The 21,340-nt window shown below is 41.3% G+C and overlaps 1 protein-coding gene across 2 annotated transcripts in view; it reads right to left on the bottom strand.

Annotated features, from left to right (window-relative positions):
* Positions 1–21,340, bottom strand: part of LOC138818159 (E3 ubiquitin-protein ligase MARCHF3) — a 153,218-nt gene that overhangs the window by 18,523 nt on the left and 113,355 nt on the right. For both annotated transcript variants that reach the window (XM_070009088.1, XM_070009087.1), the window contains exon 3: positions 21,133–21,337. In XM_070009088.1, the coding sequence (XP_069865189.1) occupies positions 21,133–21,337 (205 nt within the window). The remainder of the gene's footprint in view (positions 1–21,132; positions 21,338–21,340) is intronic.

A 21,340-nucleotide genomic window follows, 5' to 3' on the forward strand; every position in this document is an offset into this window, starting at 1 on the left:
AACCAACCATTTGCCTTATTTGAGAAGAGTCTTATTCTGGAAGCCTAGAATATTCTGCACTGAATTGACTCACTTGTCTGTGGAGATGGAATGTGGAAGGGGAAGGGTAATGATCAGGGGGTGACAGGTTCTTTGTATAACAGTTTGTGTGTGTGTGTGGGGGGGGCTTGAATCATGACCTGGGTGCTGTCCCTGAGGTTTTTTTTTTTGGTTAACCGTAGCACTCTATCACTTGAGCCAAAGCTCTACTTTTGTCTTTTGGGTGGTTAATTGGAAATAAGAGTCTCATGATCTTTCCTGCCCTGATCTCAGCCTCCTGAACAGTTAGGACGTTCGTATGATTTAAAACTGAAATGAAATCCATGCTTCTCAGAGAACAAAGTCAAACAAACGCCCATCTGTCTTTTAAGTGTCTGAACGCTGCATTCTGCCCGTGAGTCTCTGAGGTGCTGGAGCCACACAGGACCCTTACCAGAGGACTGACTCATGTCTTGATGTCTCCCCAAGTTTCCAGATGTAATATTCAATACCACAACGTACAGGAGAAATAGAAAGTTCTAACTGCATTTGTCTAACACAGAACCACCCCTCCCAATCCTTTATTTCTAATTCTTCTCCCTATCAGCCAATGCCTCTCTCTCCTTGTTGCTTGGGTATCCTGTTTCCTTTCGCTGTCCGCAGGCTTTCAGCGAGCCCTCCTGGGACGGCCTCCAACTACACACTTCTCCCCATTCCCACAGCTACCACTCCAGTCTGGCTCACCATCATCTCTTGTCTGGAGGCAACAGCCTCTCTGTTCCCACTCTGGTCACCCTACAGTCTAGTTTCCAAACAACTGACAGAGTTAACTTGCAGAAATATAAAGCAAATCATGTTGCTTTCTTGGCTCTAAATTCTCCCATGTATAGAATGAAGCCCGATCCTTTTGGAAATAAAGGGCCTGACTTCATCCCTTCCCTCCTCTGAGTGGGTCTCCTAATAGCTGCCCCTTTATTTTCAGTGTTTACAAACAAAGGCTGTCTCCTCAACATGTAAGTCTCAGCTCAAAGACTCCTTTTCACTGGAAATGTCCCTTACCCCTGTGAGCATTCCCCAACTGCATTTTGTGCAGGGTGTAGACTACTCTCGGAAAGGATGCCACTTCTGTTTTTGTGTCCCTGTACGGCTACCCGGTTCAAGGAAAGCTGCTTGATGGGGGGACTTTGTTCTTCATTCTTCTGTGCCTTGACCTAAGCACAGAGCTGGAACACAGTGGACGCTCAATCAAAATAATCACACGACTGAGTAGCCCGTAGGCTTGACCAGGAATGATCTTACAGTATTAGTTAGACTAATTAAACGGACTAGGAAGCAGAAATTGTGCTGGTGTGTGAACACTAGGTTGTCAAGTTCATTGCTTTTAGCCTAGACTTAGAGCCAAGAACTAGATCTATGCATTGTTGCTGCAAGATGAAAAACGTATAGCTTCTATTCAAGCTCTTTTGCCAAGGTAAAAATGACCGTGGAATATTATTTATTCTTCTGTAGGTCATGAAATAACATGAGACATCGAACAGATTATTCAAGGACTTTTGTACTAGTTTAGATACAATTACTTTTTTTTCCTAGAAGAAAATCACCTTGAAATATTTGAGAAGTATATACAATACCAAATGTCCACTTCAAAAATCACACAAATCTGGTTTAACAACAATTTTATATTGAATACCTATCATGTGCCAGAGAGTTTCATGAAATTTAATAATGCCAGGTGGTGGTTTCATTACCAGTTTGAAACAGGATGTTAAGGCTCAGTGTGGTTAAGTTACTTCTTCAAGGTCATGCGGTGGAGGAGTCAGTGTTTGAAACTTTCTGCCTAAGACTTTTTTTTCCTTTTCTTTTTTGTTAAAAAGTATGTTAAATATTTAAAGGGGTTTCATCACGGTGTCTCACACATGCATATACCAAACTTTAGACTGTTTGATCGTAGGAATATGCATACACACAATACCATATGTGCATACATACATACACATATGGTCTAGTGTCCATATCAGCTTAATAGTCTTTCAGCAATTTTCCTTTAGCATGCTTTTGCATTGAAATCTTGACCTGAATGTGTGTGTGTGTGTGTGTGTGTGTGTGTGTGTGTGTGTGTGTGTGTGTGTGTGTGTATGTGTGTGTGTGTGTGCCAGTACTGGGGCTTGAATTTAGGGCCTGGCACTGTCACTTCATTTTTTTTTCACTTAAGACTGGCATTCTACTATCTGAGCCACAGATCCACTTCCAGCTCTTTTCTGGCTAATTGGCACTAAGAGTCTCATGGGCTTTCTTCTGTGTTTTTCAGATTTCAGCCTCTTGAATAGGTGGGATGGATTTATAGGCATGAACCATCAGCGCTTGGCCTTGATCCTGATTTTTATCTACTCCCATGGAGGATGAAGTTGGAGAAGCAGCACTGGGCAGGGGATAAGGCCCAGGCTTGGAAGCAGGGGACAGGACATAGCTTGTAGTTTTCCCAAGGCAGTGTGGCTTTTATCTCACTGCATGTGAAAGTGGGAGTCCCCCTGGATGGAGTAGGGAAGGTATAACTTTGAACAGAGTGGTGAAGGACTCCCTGATTGTCAGAGCAGCACTACAGAACGATTAAGTTCCAGCTTCAGTTCAGAACAGCAGCATCCACTAAAAGTATGAGATCATCTGTCAGGCAACCTCCTCTGAGCTCCAGGCTGTGTCTCCAGAGGCTTACTTGATGTCTCCCATGTGGACAACAAACAGCTTAAACTTTACAAGGTCCAAATGGAACACTGGATCCACCACCTGCCACCCCCAACTCTCCAATAAACCTCGTCCTCTGCCAGACTGAACCACATTAGCATGTAGCAACCAATATCTGTGGGGTTTTTAAAATTATTTCTGCCAGTCCTGGGCACTGTCCCTGAGCTTCTTTTGCTCAAGGCTAGCAATGTTATCACTTGAGCCACAGCACCACTTCTGTGTATGTGGTGCTGAGGAATCAAACCCAGGGCTTCAGGCATGCCAGGTAAGCACTCTCCCACTAAGCCAAATCGGTGGTTCTTTAAATCAGTGTAGTTCCATCTTCATTCCTCTGTTGACCTATTCCTCTACCCCCGCTGCCCATCTATCGGCAACTCCTTTCATATTCCAAGGTCCCTTCTATTTCTCTACTTTTCTCTATTTCTTTCTTCTCTATTTCTCTCTCTCTCTCTTTCGGACCCAGTCTTACTAAGTAGTTCAGGGTGGTCTAGGACTCTCTCTGTAACTCAGGTTGGCCTCAGAAACACATACTCATATTTCTGGTTGTCTCAGCCCCCTAAAAGCTCAGGGTACAGGTGTTTGCTATCACGCCCCATGTTTTAGACATCACTGCTTCCCAAGTCCCTCACGTCTTTCCTCTGAGCCATGCAACACCCTCCTCACTTTTTTCTCTTTCATTCCTGTAATACTAAAAGTCCATTTCTATAAAGCAGCACAATCATACCACTTTTCTTTCCTAAAATTCCACATTGTCTACAGAGCTCTGCACCATGTGGCCTTAGGTATTTTTGGTACCTTGGGAGTCCACAGACCTCTAATGGATCCATGGGAAAATTCACAGGATATACAGGCTATGTGACTTTGGATGGAGGGGATAACATCTTACAAATTTGTTGTTGTTGTTGTTGTTTGTGGGGCTTGAACTCTGGGCCCAGGCGCTGTCCCTGAGATTTTCACCTCAAGGCAAGCACTGTACCACTTGAGCCACAGCGTTTTCTGGTGGTTAATTGGAGCTAAGGGTCTCATGGACTTTCCTGCCTGGACTGGCTTTGAATTGTGATCCTCAGATCTCAGCTTCCTGAGTAGACAGGATGACAGGCCACAAATGCCCAGCATAAATAAATTCTTTTTAGTTGAAGGTGATCACTCTGTTATGTTATATAAGTAGTCTCAGTGGCATGAGCAGTATCTGTGACTGTCATCAACAGAAAAATCACAGACACTTTAGAGTATAGTATAACTGCTGCCGATATTTTGAATATTGCCACTTCAATGGTAATTATTAGATCCACTTTAGAATGATGTGCTAATAAAGAAGCACTTACATTCTATATTGCAACTTTGTCTTTTAATGTAATTCACTTCCTTTGTATTTTTTTTTTTTTTGGGTTAGCTGTGGGGCTTGAAATCTGGGCCTGGGCACTGTCCCTGAGTTCTTCAGCTCAAGGGCAAACCACTCTACCACTTGAGCCACAGCACCACTTCTGGTTTTCTGGTGGTTAACTGGAGATAAGGATCTCATGGACTTTCCTGCCTGCGCTGGCTTTGAACCTTAACCCTCAGATCTCAGCTTCCTGAGTAGCTAGAATTACAGAAGTGAGCCACCAGTGCCCGGCTTCCTTTGCATTCTTATGTATTTTTTAAAATGCAATAAAAAAAAAACTAGGGCTTCCACAGAGCTCCAGAGGATCCACGACAGAAAGGTTCAGCAACTCAAGTCCAGCTCCTGGATTCTCATGCTCTCTGGGCAGTGTTTCTTCCTGTTTCGTTAATACCAAACCAGTTCCTGTCTTCGGCCTAAGGGGTGGCCGACCCTTTGCCCAGATGCCTTCATGCATGCCTGGCTCCTTCTCATTCATGGTTTATACCTCCACTCACCACCGTTCTTCAGTGGGGCCTTCCCAAACCTCCATACACATCCTCACCCAGGTATCCAGTACCCTAGGAGCTTGAAGCCAGCTTTGCTTTACTTTCTTGTTTATTCTATGCCTTTCTTCTGAGCAGGTAAGCTCTCTTACAACATGACATTCATCTGGCCTGTCCACAGCTACATCCCAGTTCCTAAAATATCTATGCTTTGTAAATATTAGCTGAAGGAGTAAACAAATTCTTTCAAACCATAGAACTGCTTTGGGCAGAATTCAGATAAATATAACAGAGCTACCGACATACAGAAGGTGATTCACCCAGAATCTTCTCATCTAGTTCACTACAGTACATTTTGCTCTGTGCACATTCATAGGAGTTGCTCTGGCATTCACAGCTGGGATTTGGCTGAATTGTAAGTCATATTCAAGGACGTTCAGGAGATTTGTGACACTCCCTGGAGAAAGTAGGCCAATAAGCTAATTAATGGGCTATAAGGTGCCATAAATTTTATATTTGTGTCTGGGACATTTTAGTTTGGCCCTTGTGCCACATTCTCCTCCTCTTCCTCCTCATTCTCTTCTTCCTCCTCTCCTCCACCTCCTCCTCCTCCTCTCCCCCTCCCCCTTCCTCCTCTTTTGACATAGAGCTTTGCTATATAAGTCAGGCTGGCCTGCAACTTGTGATCCTCTAAACTCTTCCTCCCCCCTGTCTGTATAGGTGAGCTCCATTACAACCAGCTGCCACACACATTTATACTAATGGTTCCAAAATTCCCAAAGATAAGATTAGTAGCATAGCAGGATCAGATGAAAAAAAAATTATGTTCAGTTGCAACTTCAGATATAAGCAAAACATGAATCATCTCAAATTATTTTATATCATCTGAAGTATAAGAAGATACTGTAGAATTACATGGCATATGTGATCAATGTAAAGCCAGAAACATAAGAGGAAATAAACAATCAAACCATTTGGGAGGGGTGGGGGGAGGCTGGGAAGGGATGTGAAGGGTAAACAAAGGAGGAGGCTACAATGCTTGATAAGAAATGTACTCATTATCTTGCCCATGTAATTGTAACCCCTCTGTACAGTATGTTCACAATAAGAAAAAAACAATCAAACCATTAAGAGGGGATGGAGAACAAGAAAATACAATTTCTAGAAAAAATAGCTAATAAGATACACAGTACCAAAAACTGAAATTATTTACTTTGGAAATAATTGATTCATACTGTGTCATTTAAAAAAAATAATGATTCAGTCTCCCTATGTAGACCAGGCTTGAACTTGTGATCCTCCTTTCTCAGCCTCCTGAATGCTAGAATCACAGGTATGATCCATACCAAATCCAACTTGTGTAGTATTTTATTTTTTGGAAGACTGAGATTTGAACTCAGTGCCTCAGTGCCTGCTTGCCAGACAGGTACTCAGGCACTGTACTATTGTGTGGTACTTTAGAAACTCAGCCTCCATTTCTCTAATACCTTCTTTGCTTTTCCTTGGTTCTCATTGCTCTCTAGGTTGTAAGGTTGACAGTACTAATGCCCTCTCTGCTCCCCTGTTGTTAGATTCCAGCTGTCTATGCTTTTGAATAATTACTTCCCACAGAAGCAAACATTAAGGGGTGAAGGTACCAGGATCGTATAGAAATAAGAGCCTAAACTGGAATATAGGAGAAAGAGGAGAATTCAATGCTCTGTTGTCCAAAAATGACATAGGTATTTAGGAGGAACTGGCTAACCTTGCTGGCATTAGACACGTCCTAGCCTACAATGGGGTTGGAACCGCCCAAAGGTTCACTTGAGGAGAGCAGGGAAGGGGAAGGGAAAAGGAAGGGAAGGAAAAGGAAAGAGAAAGGAAGATCGTGAATTGCGAGTGTGATGGTACCTTATTTTCCTTGAATTTCAAAGAAAGCCGATCATCATACAAGAAATTTGGAATACGTATGCATTTCAATGTTCACAATGTCTAAGCTGCTCATTACTTTTAAGATTTCAGATGTGCCTTTCATTCACTTCACCAAATCTAGATTAAAGAGTTCTCACTTTATGTCCATCCCTTTACCTTCAATGGGCCTCTGGACTTCTTGGATATCCTTCACTGTTATCTGAGACTCAGAGCAAGGCAAAAAGCATTGTTCTGGAATATTTTCCTATGGTGTCTTGGGATACTCTTTGATCCAGTCTAAATTGTCAAGTTTTGATGAATTTGAGAAGATTTGATTGCCTTCTGAGAACCACCATTTCTGCTTAGCCCCTAACCACCCCCAAAATTAAAAATAACGAAAGTAGGGCACAAAATGTGAGATTAAAAAGATGAAATCTAGGATAGAGTATTGTAGAATAAGAACATAACTAAATTACTAGGCTTAAAGGGAAAAAAGGACTCATACTGAGCAAGGCTGGCAAAGGTTTAGATAATATAAAAAAAATCAATGTACCAATGATTTCCACAAAATAGGAGAGTAAAAAGTAAACAGGCTTCCATCATTTGAACTGTGACAGGGGGAAAGTCAAGTTCCGAGAGGGGCGGAAACCACTGGTCTCCAGCACCAGTTTCCTAATTTTTAAAATACTCTTTTTATGAACAGAAGGGCATTAAAGTGTCCAAAACAGTGGTACAGTTAAGGCCTCAGGAAATGACAACCAGTAGGAACAGGAAAGGAGGGGAGGGTATGTGAAACAAATAGGAGGAATCATAAACTTTATAAAAGGTATAACTATAGCAAGGAAAGCTAAGATAAATTTCCTATAAAATCTAGACCTGACCTTGCAAATGCTATGCTATGTCAAATAAGCCATTCATATGAAATGGCTGAACAGGTAAACTGATAGAGATTGAAAATAGATTAGTGGTTGCTCAGGCTGGGTACAGGGCAGGGATGGAAGACTTCAGAATGGAGGCTGAGGTGTGTGAAGATTCTTTTTGAGGTGATGTAAATGACCTAAAGTCGATTTTGTTGATGGTTATAGAACTCTGTGAATAAACTAAGTGCTACTGAATCAGTTCATACTAAATGGAGAATAATTGTATGTGAGTTATAGCTAGATAAAAGGCTGAGGTGTGTGGTAGAACATCCCAAGTGGTAGAACACCTATTTAGCAAGTAAGAGGTATGGAATTCAAAACCCCAGTATCTCCACCCCTCATATCTCAATAACTCTGTTAAAAAATTCTGAGACTAGGGACTGGGAAGGTGGCTCAGTGGTAGAGTGCTTGCCTTGCATGCATGAGGCCCTGGCTTTAATTCCTCAGCACTACATAAATAGAAAAAACCGGAAGTGGAGCTGTGGCTCAAGTGGTAGATGCTAGCCTTGAGCTGAAGAGCTCAGGGATGGCACACAGACCCAGAGTTCAGGCCCCACAATGGCCAAAAAAAAAAAAAAAAATAAATAAAATAAATCTGAGACTAGAACATAAGGAATGGCTCAAGTGACAAAGAGTGTTTGCTAGTAAACATAAACCAGAGTTCAATCCTCACAACCACAAAAAATAAAAAGGAATAAAAATTAGACTAGAATATTCGTTGTTAAAAACATCTGAAGTTCCTACAATAAATTTCCCTAAAGAAACCTTTCATTTTGCATAAATTCCATTATATGCGTTAGGCTATATTTTTATTCAGATATACAACAGGCACACCTGTATACATGTATTTATTCTGTCAAGTGAATGACTTCTGGGATTTAACATTAAAACCATAAATGTTAAGCAGATGAGCTAATGTTAGAAAAGTATGGGAGCCATTTCTTATCCTATCTTGTAGGACTTTTCTCCCATCCCCACTAGGTATGTAATATACACAGCAAATGAGTCGAAGTAGGCAGACAGTGTAGAGGAACTACATGATTTTTCTACCATATAGTGACAATTTTTTCTTCATCTCCCAATTTCTGCTTTTACTGATTCTTCCCTGATTGAAGTATTTAGATGTCTATAAATTCTATTTTACAACTTTTCTGCTGTGTCTACTAGCCAGCATTTCGTATAAACTCTATTAGTCATTTTCCCTCAGAACCTAAAGAGATTTTGAAGCCCACTACTTGTTCCAACTTCCTATTGCTGGAGGTGAAGTCATGACAGAGTTTACTTTTCTTTCTCTTACTCTGACTTTACTCTTCACAAACAGATCCTTTTACACGTTTGTACATGACATATATAAGAATTAAACTTATTTTTTTCAAATTTCAAGCCAAACACTTAAAATCCTTTCCCCTTTCTTTTATGATATTCACACACATCACAATTCTCTGCTAACATATTCACTACATTTCAAATATATCCTTCTGTCATTTCCTTGAATTATTTGTATAATTGTAATTTGTATAACTGTAATGAGGAGTTTTTTTTTGGTACTGATATGGGGGCTTGAACTCAGGGCCTCTCACTTTTGCTTAGCTTTTTTAATTCAAGTCTGGCTCTCTATCAGTTGAGCCACACCTCCCCTTCCAGCTTTTTGCTGGCTAAATGGCAGTAAGAGTCTCATGGATTTGTTTGCCCAGGGTGGATTCAAGCTTCTGTTCTCAGATCTCTGCCTCCTGAGTGGTTAGAATTAGAGGCCTGAGCCACTGGCACCAAGTAAGAAACAGTTTTTTTTTGTTTTTTTTTTTTTTTTTTAATTTTTTTTTATTGTAGAGATACTATACAGAGGGTTACAGTTACATGAGTGAGGTAATGAGTACACTTCCACTTCCTCTTGAACATTGTTACCCCCTCCATTGTTTTCCCCCTACCATCCCCTCCCTCCCTCCCTTCCCCAAGGTTCTTTTTTTTTTTTTTTTTTTTGATCGTGATTAAGTGATTACTTAATTTCCGGAAATTCACAGTATTGTGGAATAATGATGCTCATTTAAAGTCACAAGTTCATTCTAACTTTCCTGGAGCAAATTGTCTATCACAGTCTGTAATATATAACGGTGCTCATATGTTATATACCATATATGTGATCAGCAGCATGGGGATATTTAGTAGTGGTTCAACCAGATGAGTGGGAGTTCTTTGTTTCTTAAGTCCTGTTAGTTTTGTCATATCACCTAACATTTTGGATTCATCATCCACTTATCAGGGAGACCATGTACTGTTTGTCTCTTCGTTCTTGGCTTACCTCGCTCAACATGATTCCTTCTAGCTCCATCCATTTCCCTGCAAATGCCATTATTTTGTCATTTCTAATGGCTGCATAATATTCCATTGTGTATAGATACCACAATTTTTGGATCCATTCATCTGTGGTGGGGCATCTAGGTTGTTTCCATATCCTAGCTATTGCGAACAGTGCTGCAATAAACATGGAGGTGCATGTGTCCTTGTATATTGGTTCCTGTTGTTCAGGGTAGATGCCTAGAAGTGGTATGACTGGGTCGTAAGGGAGGTCAATCTTTAGCTTTCTAAGGACCCTCCAGACTGCTTTCCAAAGTGGTTGTATGAGTGTACATTCCCACCAGCAGTGTAATAGCGTTCCTCGTTCTCCACATCCCCTCCAGCATTTGTCGTTGGCTGATTTGTGGATGTGGGACATTCTGACTGGGGTAAGGTGGTATCTCAGGGTTGTCTTTATTTGCATTTCCTTCACCACCAGGGATGATGAACATTTCCTCATGTGTTTCTTTGCCATTTTTATTTCTTCATTTGAGAAGTCCCTCTTTAGTAAGAAACAGTTTTTATCTCTTACAATCTCACACGGTCTCATCTCTTCAACAGTGCAGGAAGGCAATTGAGGCATGGGTGGAAATATATTTGCAGCAAAAAACAAAGAAGGAGAAGGATATTGGTGGATCATGCCTGTAATTTTACCTACTTAGGAGGCTGAGATCTGAAGATTGTGGTTTGAAGCCAGCTTGGGCACAAAAGGGTCTGTGTATTTCTTATGTCCAATTAACCATTCAAAAAGTGGAGCAGTGGCTCAAAATAGTAGAGCACTAGCCTTGAGCAAAAGATCTCAGGGACAGCATGCAGGCCCTGAGTTCAAGCCCCATAACCAACAAAAAACAAAAACAAAAACAAAAAAGCAAAGACCAAAGGCCAAGCCTGAAGACCAAAGATCTGATGGGGTCTTTTCTTACCTTGACCCAATTTGCTTCACCTGTCAATAGAACTGTAGCAACTAAAATGGAGACAGTTATACAAATAATTCAAGGAAAAATGCCAATAATCTCAATGAGAGCTTTTTTTTTTTTTCTTTTTTCTTTTCCTTTGGTTGGTCATAGGGCTTGAACTCTGGGCCTGGGCACTGTCCCTCAGCTCTTCAGCTCAAGGCAAGTGCTCTACCACTTGAGCCAGAGTGCCAATTCCAGTTTTCTGGTGGTTAATTGGAAATAAGAGTCTCATGAAGTTTCCTGCCCAGGCTGGCTTTGAACATCGATCCTCAGATCTCAGCTTCCTGGGTAGCTAGGATTACAGGCATGAGCCACTGGTGCCTAATAAAATATACTTCACACATGTGTTCTGCCACAGTTTGAAGGACTACCAGCACAACCATTCGTGAGTGGAGGGACAAGGCTCTTAATACTTTTGCATTTACTAGACTTGATAGTAACGTTCTCCTTTGAAAGAAACCTCAGAAGAAATTGGTGATATAAGGACTTAGTGAAATGAAGACTCAAAAATACAAGAAGTAACTAGATGAGAAGAAAGACAAAAACTTATGTGAAGGTTCCTGGAATTAAGAGCAACATTTTGTGGCTTTTCTCAGGGTGGGTAGCCAAAAGTTTTGTTTCTCAGTTACCATAGAGTATGAAGAGACAGAGAAGAAAGGCCACTCTGCTATTGTCATACTCAATCTGGAACATACTGGGATTAAAAATAATAGACTTTATAGCCAAACATTGGTGGCTTATGCCTGCAATCCTAGCTACTCTGGCGGCTGAGATCTGAGGATCACAGTTCAAAGCCAGTCTGGGAAGGAAAGTCTATGAGACTTTTATCTCTAATTAACCACCAAAAAGCTGAAAGTGGTGCTGTGGCTCAAGTGGTAGAATGTCAATGAGGGCCAGAAACCCTAAATTGAAGCCCAGTACTAGCTCTCTCTGTCTCTGTTTCTCTCTCACACACAGGCACATAATAGTCTCTCTCCTAAAAATAGATTTTACACTTTGTTTCGTAACAAAACAGAATGAAAAGTAGAGAGGTCCAGTATATCCCTACCCTACCTTCAGTATCAGTCACTATCAACAACCCCTACAGAACGGCACAGGGGTTGTAATTGGTGAACCTACACTGATATGTCATCATTAACTTAAGGTCCACAGCTTACACTAGAGTTCAAGCTCAGTGTGTTAACGTTATGCCATCATATCAAATTAGTTTCAGTACTCTAAAAACTGTCCCTACTCCATCTATTCATCCGTTCCTCATCCCTAACAAGTCTGGATTTAATAAACAAATTAAGTGCTAAGAGGAAACAAAAGCATTAATCATAATTGTATCACTCTCCTCTCTGTTTTTTATCTTGCATTTTGCACTCCTAGAAATTGAACCAGGGGCCTCACACATGCCAGATAGGCACTCTACTGCTGAGTTACACACTCAGTCCTCAAAACTCCTCTTTCTGAATTATATCTCAGCCTGTGGAAAGGCTAGTTCTTGGGAAAAAGGTCCTCAGCTCTGAGTGTGCGTACATGTGCATGTCAATAGCCAAAGGAAGAATCTGAGTGCTGTGGAATGAATGTATCTTGAAGTTCATAGTTTGAAATCTCAAATCTCTTGTTATTCCTTTTTTCTTTTTTTTCTCCCTTTTTGGTTTATTCCCTTTTGTCACTGTTTTTGAATTCTGTACCCTTTGTCTTGTATATAAGTTTATCTGATTTGGGGAGGGGAAGGGGGAATCAAGGAAATGGTGGGACAAAGGGTGAACTAATTCAGCAGTATTACTCACTAGACACTGTGTTGGAGAAAGAACTTTACAACCTGGGGAGAGGGGAGTTGGGGGCAGTGGGAGAAAATGGAGGGGTGACACTTCAAAAACAAATGTGCTCATTACCTGACTTACGCAACTGTAACCTCTCTGTACATCACCTTCACAATAAAATTTAAATAAAAAAGAGTATTTGGAGCTGGAGTCTTTCAAAAGTGATTAGGTAACCAGGACAAAGTCCTCATGCTTGGGGTTAGTGCTCTTATTAAAAAATAAAAAGAGAGAGGCCTGAGGCTGGAAATGTGGTTTAGTGGTAGAGTGCTTGCCTAGCATGCATGAAGCCCTGAGTTCAATTCCTCAGTACCATATGAACAGAAAGAGCTGGAAGTGGCGCTGTGGCTCAAATGGTAGAGTGCTGGTGTTGAGCAAAAGAAGCTCAGGGACAGTGCCCACACCCTGAGTTCACAAGCCCCAGTACTGGGAAAGGAAAGAAAAGAAAAAAAAAAGAACAAAAGAGAGACCCAAGACAGCTACCTGTCTCCTTCTGTCATGCGAGGATATGGGAAGAAGCTTGAAATCTGCAGCTTGGATGAACCTGACCATCATGGCACTGTGAGTTTATCATAGTTTAAAAGCTGCTCTGGTTAGAATGTTTTGTTATTACAGCCCCATTAGACAAATAGACCAGGTATGGCTGGAACAATGTAGACTCTGGAGCCAGAGACCTAGATTCTTCTGCCTTCACTTCTGTGGTCCTGAGACTAAGACCTTAGAAGAATGGCCAAATGCCTTTGAGTCACAGCTCACTAATTTATAAAATGAGATAATGTCTTGGTTATTGCGACGTTGGAATAAGATGAATATATAAAGTGCATCACATGCCATACTTTCCCTCTGTTTAGGAGCTGGGTAAACACAATTTAAGAAAAGCAAAACTGTAGTTTGGGGACCAAAGGAATGGCTCAAGAGGTAGAGTGTCTGCCTAGCAAGCAGGAGGCCTTGAATTCACGCCCCACTACTACCAGAAAAGAAAAGAAAATTCATGGTCTCATGTCTTCAAGATAAAAATGGATGGATTGAAAGTAAATTAATTAAGGCCACCATACTGGAGTCAAGATCAGAGTGTGCTCTGGAAAATGAAGCTCTAACTACCAAACTGTGTGTAGCATGGCGTTTCTGTGACAGAAGGACCGCCGACTTCCCACTGCCTAACAGAAGATATTCTCTACCTCGTTCATTTATGGCTACACAAGTTACAATACTCATCTGTTGACAATAACAACCACCCACTAGTCGGCATTTAACCATAATCATGTACCATTCACTGTAGTTCCAGGCCTATTTCTTTAAAACTAGGTATTCCTCCTTGGGAGTTCAAAGTCAGTTGCTGACACTTCAAACTCAGGAGGCACACAGAGGGCTAGTGGCGAGCACACTGCATATTCTATATCTGTCTGCCTGGGAAATCTGCCCAGGCCTTCTGCAATTTATGTCCCCTTTTGATTCCACCCAGCACCTTGTACCTTGCATAAAGCAATTCCCACGAGTTAATTGTGGCTTGTTATTTCAGCAGGATTCAGGAGAATGACAATAACCAGCTGGAGTCATTCAGTGACATTTCACTGTCTTCGCTCAGACTCTCCTTTACAAAGCTCTCCTCCCAGTGGTACAGGGACGCCTTCACCTCCACTACCCCAGCTCCTGTGGACTCCCTCCCATCCCTGGCAGCCAATGATTGCTGTGCTACTTGTTCTCTTATAATTGGACTTAGCCAAGAATCCAGAATCTTTCAAGATGGTGTCTAATGCTTAGCTATGCTGTGTTTTTCTCCTATCCAAGAATACTTAAGGATGAATTAGTAAAGACAAAGACATTTTCTCTCTGTCACAGAGGTTGCTTTAGAATAGGTGTGCTGCTCACAAAATGCTAACGGTTTTTTAATTCGGGTGCAGGGGATACACACCCACTTAGGCTATTCCTCAGCCTCCTATTTTTTGAAACAGAGAACAACAAAAATAAAGTCACGCAGAACAATTCTTGGTGTTTCTGCCTGCTTGCAGAAGTTGTCAGATGGGTTCACAAAAGGAATAGCTACTCATAGTGAAGCAGATCCTCTCAAGAATGTGGGTTCTAGTACGAATTCCAAGCCAAGTTCACTGCAAGTATCAGTACAATTTAAATAACAGCATCTTCTTGTGTCATTCTTTTTAATGCAGGGAATTGGATTTTTCCCTCCAAATTAATCCTTTTCCAGCAGTGGATGGGTTGAAAGCACAGGCGCTGAGCAGTTAGCTCACTTCCATCTGGCATGGCCATGGGAACATTTCGGTTGGTTTGCTTTTTTAATGAAGTGATTTTTAATGAAGCAAGCTGTGAATTTAATAGATACCTTAAAACAGCTTCTTTGTAGCTAAGCTTTAAGTAACGAAGCAACTGCCAAATTAGCCAGCAAAGCCGAGAAAGACTCAAGGCTGAGCAACTTCAGGATCAGGATTGCTGGAGTTCCATCATCAGAAATGTCATCTCAACCATTGGCATGGATGTGGTCAGCAGTCCATGGGGAGCAGGTGGTTGGATGGAAGGTCAAGGAAATACTTGGTTGGAATCAAAGAATATTCAAATGCAAGGTAGAATAACTTTTGCCTGCTCACCACTGTCCATGCAGGTACAACAGTGTCTCCTAGAGGTTCATTTCATTTGTGATTTTGTATCAGTCCTTTCAGCTTACTTGTAATGTCGGGACAGGACAGCAAGAAGATCAACTAGGTTTAGTCTAGAACACCTTGAAAGAAAGAGGTTAAAAAGGAAATGCACAGAGAACTCTTAAGGATAGGAGCAAGTTTTCAAAGGGCAGGTGAGACAAGCAAGTGAAGGCAGTGTGTGTGTGTGTGTGTGTGTGTGTGTGTGTGTGTGTGTGGTCAAAAAGCAATGTCAGGGGGACTTGTGTGTATACCACTGGAATATAGCATTCAAGCTCCTTAGTGTTAAAAAAAGGTACAAACCTAATAGAACTCAGCGATCACATACTACGACTTCAGATACCTCACTCACTGGTTGGAAGGCCTGGATGCCTTCCTATGAGAAATAGAATGGTGACTTTTTTTTTTTCACCTGAGAATCTCTGCAAGTCAGTTGACGGTATGGTCTTCCTAATTACCCCGCTGCTGGAGGTGTTTGCTGATGAAAGTGAATGCTCTGACACAAAATTCTAATGCTTTTTGCTTAAAAACCAAATAAGGCCAAGACACACTAGACTAAGAGATCCATATGGTATGTGTCCAAGTCAGGTTTAGAGCTAAATGAATCTATCAAAGAGCAAGTGCTGAGGTACAAAGTGGTTTCTCTGTGTGTGGCTCTCCCTGCTCTGTGTCGTTTCTCCCTGCTGTGTGGTTGGAGATTACACTGAATCTAAGGCACACTTTCAAATCCTTTTCCTTTAATGACTTAAAAGAAAAGGATTTATAGATTAAAAAAAAAAGTTTGAAAAAATCTCTAATCCTCATCCTCCTAGTTTTACATCCTATTATTCCGGGTAACTGATATGTGTGAAAACACTTCTCAGTTTCAATTTAGCTAAACTTCTGCCTCACAGGGAACAGTTTTAAATTGTTCATACAATTCTTAGCAATCAGCTGTGTCTGGGTAAAGGGAATAGAAATACGAAAACCTAATCACTTCCTCTGTAAAAAATCACCATGTCTCTGATCAGAGAAAAGCAGGCCTTAGAAAGTTTTATTTTTCCCCATCACATTTCTACTACTTCCCGACGGTTTCATTTTAATCACAATGTTGTTGAGCTGATCTCTAACTTCATCATGAGCTCTGTGGGCAAGGGTGGACATGGCAGGTATCTATGTGTCCTAGGGAAGTCTTGCCACTAAAAACTGATGTGTCAGGCTCTCTGCACAGACTGAGATGGACTTCTGTGGCACATTGGTCAACTGGAACAGCAATCATGGCAGAGACTGCAGTCCACATCCACATTCTGGGCAACCAATCCGAGTCCTTTCATTAGCTTGCTGTATTTTACCCTTTGTTATAAAAGAATGGTGTAAGAGTTCACCTTACAGAGAGAAATGAGGAAAACTAAAAATGAGCAGGCAGGAGACCATAAAACCACCCAGGCCAGTCATTCAGTGAATCCTTTTATGGTTACTGGATATCTATTTACTATGTGCTAGTGGGTCATTATTCTTGGGGGTAATCCATCTTACAAATTGCCTTTGGCCACATTTTCCATGCAGGCTTCATAAGACAAGTGCTAGCTATGGAGATACGCAGTGCTTATGTGTTAGAACTGTTCTTTTTGCTCTGTTCATTGGAATGCTTCCCTTCCCAGCTTTGCATGATTGGTCACAGACCTTATGAGATTTACATCAGCTCCACGATGGCAGAAATTCATCTACATTTGACTAAACTAGATGACTGCAATGTAGTTCTCTTGGGTTGAAACTGGCCCTGGTTTCATTGGTTCACATTGCAGCAAGAAAGTATTTAAGGTATAAAATCTGCAATGCATCCAGAAAATTAGTCTAAAAGACTAAGTCTGGGCATGTTGCTAGGTAGGTAAGACAGATAAAGAGGTAGATAGGTAAGCAGACAGATACAAATATGCACACCAGAAAATTAACGTATTGAGATACAAGTTACAGACAATATAATAAATCCATTTGAAGTATAGAATGATTTTTTTGGGCAGTGCTAGAGACTGAAATTTAAAAAAAAGCTAGGTAAACTTCTCTATTATTGAGCTACTTCTCCAGTCTTGTGTGTGTGTGTGTGTGTGTGTGTGTGTGTGTGTGTGTATGTGTGTGTGTGTGTATGTGTGTGTGTGTGTTTGTGTGTGTGTGTGTGTGTGTGTGTGTGTGTGTGTTTTGCTGGTACCAGGGTTTGAACTCAGGACCTCATGTGTTTTCAGCTTGCTTGTTCATGGCTGGTGTTATATCTCTTCAGTTATAACTCCAGCCTGCTTTTATTGGTTATTTTGAAGATGGTATCTCATGGCTTTTTCTGCCTGGGTTTGAACTCAGCCTGTGTGAGTACCTGCAATTATAGCAGGTATCTGGCTGGAGTGTGTTTATTGTGTGTGTGTGTATGTGTGTATGTTTAACATAAGAACTTTTAGCTTTATAGAGGTGGAAAGATGTCATGCAAAGCAAAGCTTCTTGCTCACCTCCTTCTGAAGTGAAGTTTAGAAAAACTGAGCCAAGTGACACAGATGGCCACACAGATGGTCAGTGGCAAAGTGGGGAGGTGATTTCCAGTTAGGAGGTCCTAATAAAAATCGGTGCATTGCTTTGGCCACTATGGGTAGTAGAAAATCACCCATGTGGTGGGGGGCGGGGGAGGGGAGAAAGACTTCATACAGCAGCTTGTGTGCATGGATCAGCCCTGGGTTCTTGAATGGTTGAAAAGAACCCCGGACTGCTGGCTGCAGAGGGAGGGAAATCATGCAGTGCTTTGGGAACAGGGAATGAAGGCGGATTGGAGAATTGTGTTCCAGGAAGGACTGACAGGGGTTACTGCAAAGTGCCAGAGTGAGGTGTGGAAGTAATTCCTACCGATGCTCGCATCTAGTTGCTGACGAATAAAATTTACAAATGACTTTTAAAACTGCTTCCTGCAGCAGCAAGGGCTGTTATTGTCACATCGATTTTAAAATTAAACGCTATGGAATTTTTCTGCTTTAATGAGAAGGCTGAGCCAACTAGTAAACAAAGTAATGATTAAAGCAATTAAAAGAGTAGAAATGAGAAATAAAGTAGCAAAGTTCCTCCTAATCCTTAACCCAAAAAGGCAGATTTGGCTGATAGACCAAAAAAAAAAAAAAAAAAAAAAAGATGCTTGTTTATCCTAAGGTAATATTCTTGAGGAGCACTTCTCACTATGAGTAAGCCTGTCCTTTGCTAAGAGGCGAAAAGTCAATTAGTAATGTCATTTGTTTAAAAATCTGCCCACACCTGGTTCTCATTTGTCCTCCAGCTGAGAAACCAAAGACAACTTTTTATTGCTTGTGGTCAAACAGCAAGTTCATTTCGCCCCAGGATGATCAAACAACCAGCCTCTCTCTGCCTGAGAAGAGTTGCCTTTCACTTTCAACTTGTTCAATCATCATTAACTCTGAAAATTGTCACATTCCATTTGTGCAATGAAAATTTCACCAGCGGTGACTGTTTGGGTGAAGTCTGTGTCAGCGAGGCCCTAAATCTTGTAGAGCACCTCACACATTCTCAAGGTCATTTGCCCTATTTCCTGGTTTAATGACAGTGGCCTGAGACTCTGGAGACAGGCTGTGACTGGACATCGGCAACTTTGAAGAAGCTTCTGTGTGTAGATACATGTTACCTTCTCTACAATCAGAAAGGTTTACCCAGTGATTTGACACATACATGATATTAGAAAAACCAAGGTGTGTGTACACATATATGCATGTGCACAGACATGAATAGTCCTCTCTTTTTTGTTATCTAGTATGTGAATATACAAGGGATTTTTACCACGCCCAAATGAAAGTTTCTTTCTGGAAGATGGCAGTCAAGAAGACTATTGGGTAGAATCCATTCAAGGGCAGGATTTTCTCACTCTGGGAAGCCAGCTCTCTTAAGGGAAGCTGCAATATCAAATTGGGGAGATTCCAAGATGTTTCTGGAAAGAAGTAGGCTCCTTTTAACTTTTGCCATTGAGCTTGGGAAATTATCTCGTTTGTTAGTTCATTAAATTTCCCCTTCTCCAGGGGCGTTGTGAAATGTTAAATCTCAGGGAATCTGGCCCAGGGCCAGGCACTCCTGACAGGCACTCTACAAATACGAATTTTTAAAAGTAGATGTTGGTGGTAAGATGGCTAAATTAAGATCACTTGATGCAGAGTCTTAAGAAAAGTATAGAGTCTGTTGGGATAGGTCAAATAAATTTTGTGCCATTTGGCTCCTATTTGGAGTCCTGATCAAATCTTCAAGGTCAAAACCAAGAGAATGTGCATACAGAGTGCTCCAGAACTGTCAGTGCCTTGGCACCACACATTTAATTGGTCTCCAAGTAGGTTTTTTGATTTCTAGTTCCAGTTCTAACTATAGGTGTCGCTGGGGTAGCTGCCAGAATATGGATATAATTTGTAAGTCTAGATTGCAGGCCCAATATCTTAGTCCTTTTCTTTTTCTTTTTTGCCTTTTTAAAAAATTAATTTTATTGTAGTAGTGATATACAGAGGAGTTACAGTTACAGATGTCTTAGTCCCTTCCTAATAGCTCTACCCCACAATATGTTAAAAATATTTGTTTATTTTTATAAATATCCAGTTTTTAATTGACTAGTAGAATTTGACAGTAGAAGAAACAGAAGAGTCTGATATTTCCCACTTCCCAATTCTTTTGATTAATACCACAGTAGCTCTTGGGTCTAAATATGAATTCTGTGTCTCTGGAAACACAAAAAATGTTCTGCCGTGTGTGTGTGTGTGTGTGTGTGTGTGTGTGTGTGTGTGTCCTATGATTTTAATGACTGGGTAGACAGATGGCCTTTTCAAAAAATATATGATTTTATTATTATTAAGGTGTTATACAAAGGGGTTACTGACAGACTGCCTTTTAAGAAAAGAAATTCCATCCGGGTACCAGTGGCTCATGCTTGTAATCCTAGCTACTCAGGAGGTTGAGATCTAAGGATCGAAGTTCAAAGCCAGCTTGGGCAGGAAAGTCCATGAGATTCTTATCTCCAATTAACCACCAGAAAACCATAAGTGACACCATGGTTCAAAGTGGTAGAGTGCTATCCTTGAGAGAAAAAGCTCAGGGACAGTGCCTAGGCCCTGAGTTCAAGACCTATAATCTAGAAAAAAATAAAATAAAGAAAAATAATGAAAAGAGATTATTGCCACTTGCCAGTGGCTCACACCTTTAATCCTAGCTACTTAGGAGGCTGAGATCTGAGGACCATGCTTTGAAGCCAGCCTCGGCAGGAAACTCTGTAAGACTCTTCTCTCCAATTAACCACCCCAAAACCAGAAGTGGAGCTGTGGCTCAAGCAATACAGTGCTAGCCATGAGTTCAAGTCCCAGGAGTGGAAACACACACACACACACACACACACACACACACACACACACACACACACACACACACACACACACACACACACACATTCGAATTTAGAGTTAGCTGGAAAAAGGTTGTGAATAATTTCCCAGGAAAGGTAGTTTTTATTCAAACACTTCTTCATGTGCCCTGAATTATTGTTTTATATCAAGTAATTTAAAGAGGTAGGTCACTTACCCATGGTTACAGAACCCAAGAAGTCTAGGTCAAAACTCCATTGTACTATGCAGCTATATTTTCTCCTGGAAACCTTTTAGGAAATGCAATCTATTCAAGTTGGACAAATGGTGTGCAGAGAGACCATACCTCCAAATTTCCTTTTTACCTTCAGCTTGTTTCTTTTATTTTCTTGTCTCCCCTTTATGGAGGTGAGATGCCCTCTGTTGCTTGGTGATCTCTCTCTCTCTCTGTGTCTGTTTTACATACACTCATGCACACTATATCAAGTTATTACCGTGCCTCAGTGACATTGTGCAGGGTTTCAGGGTATGTGTAACCCAGACATAAAAGCAGACATCATTTGCTCATTACAGCTAAGTTTGCAGGACATGCCCCACTTACTGACCTCCACTAACGGCCTGGGTTTGCGCTCGACTGCAAACCTGAAGTGGCAGAGTTCACAGTAGCTGGTGTTTGAGGATGACAACCAATGCTCCAGGCAGCTCCGATGAATTGTCCCCAAGGTCCCAGTACATTCACATGGAGAAAGCAAGTCCTCTTGGCTGCTGCCCTCATGGCAGATCCTGCACATTGGCCGGTCATTGAAGGGGCTG

Source organism: Dipodomys merriami, unplaced genomic scaffold (genome assembly GCF_024711535.1).
Source record: "Dipodomys merriami isolate MVZ:Mamm:240054 unplaced genomic scaffold, mDipMer1.0.p SCAF_72, whole genome shotgun sequence".
Classification (NCBI taxonomy): domain Eukaryota; kingdom Metazoa; phylum Chordata; class Mammalia; order Rodentia; family Heteromyidae; genus Dipodomys; species Dipodomys merriami.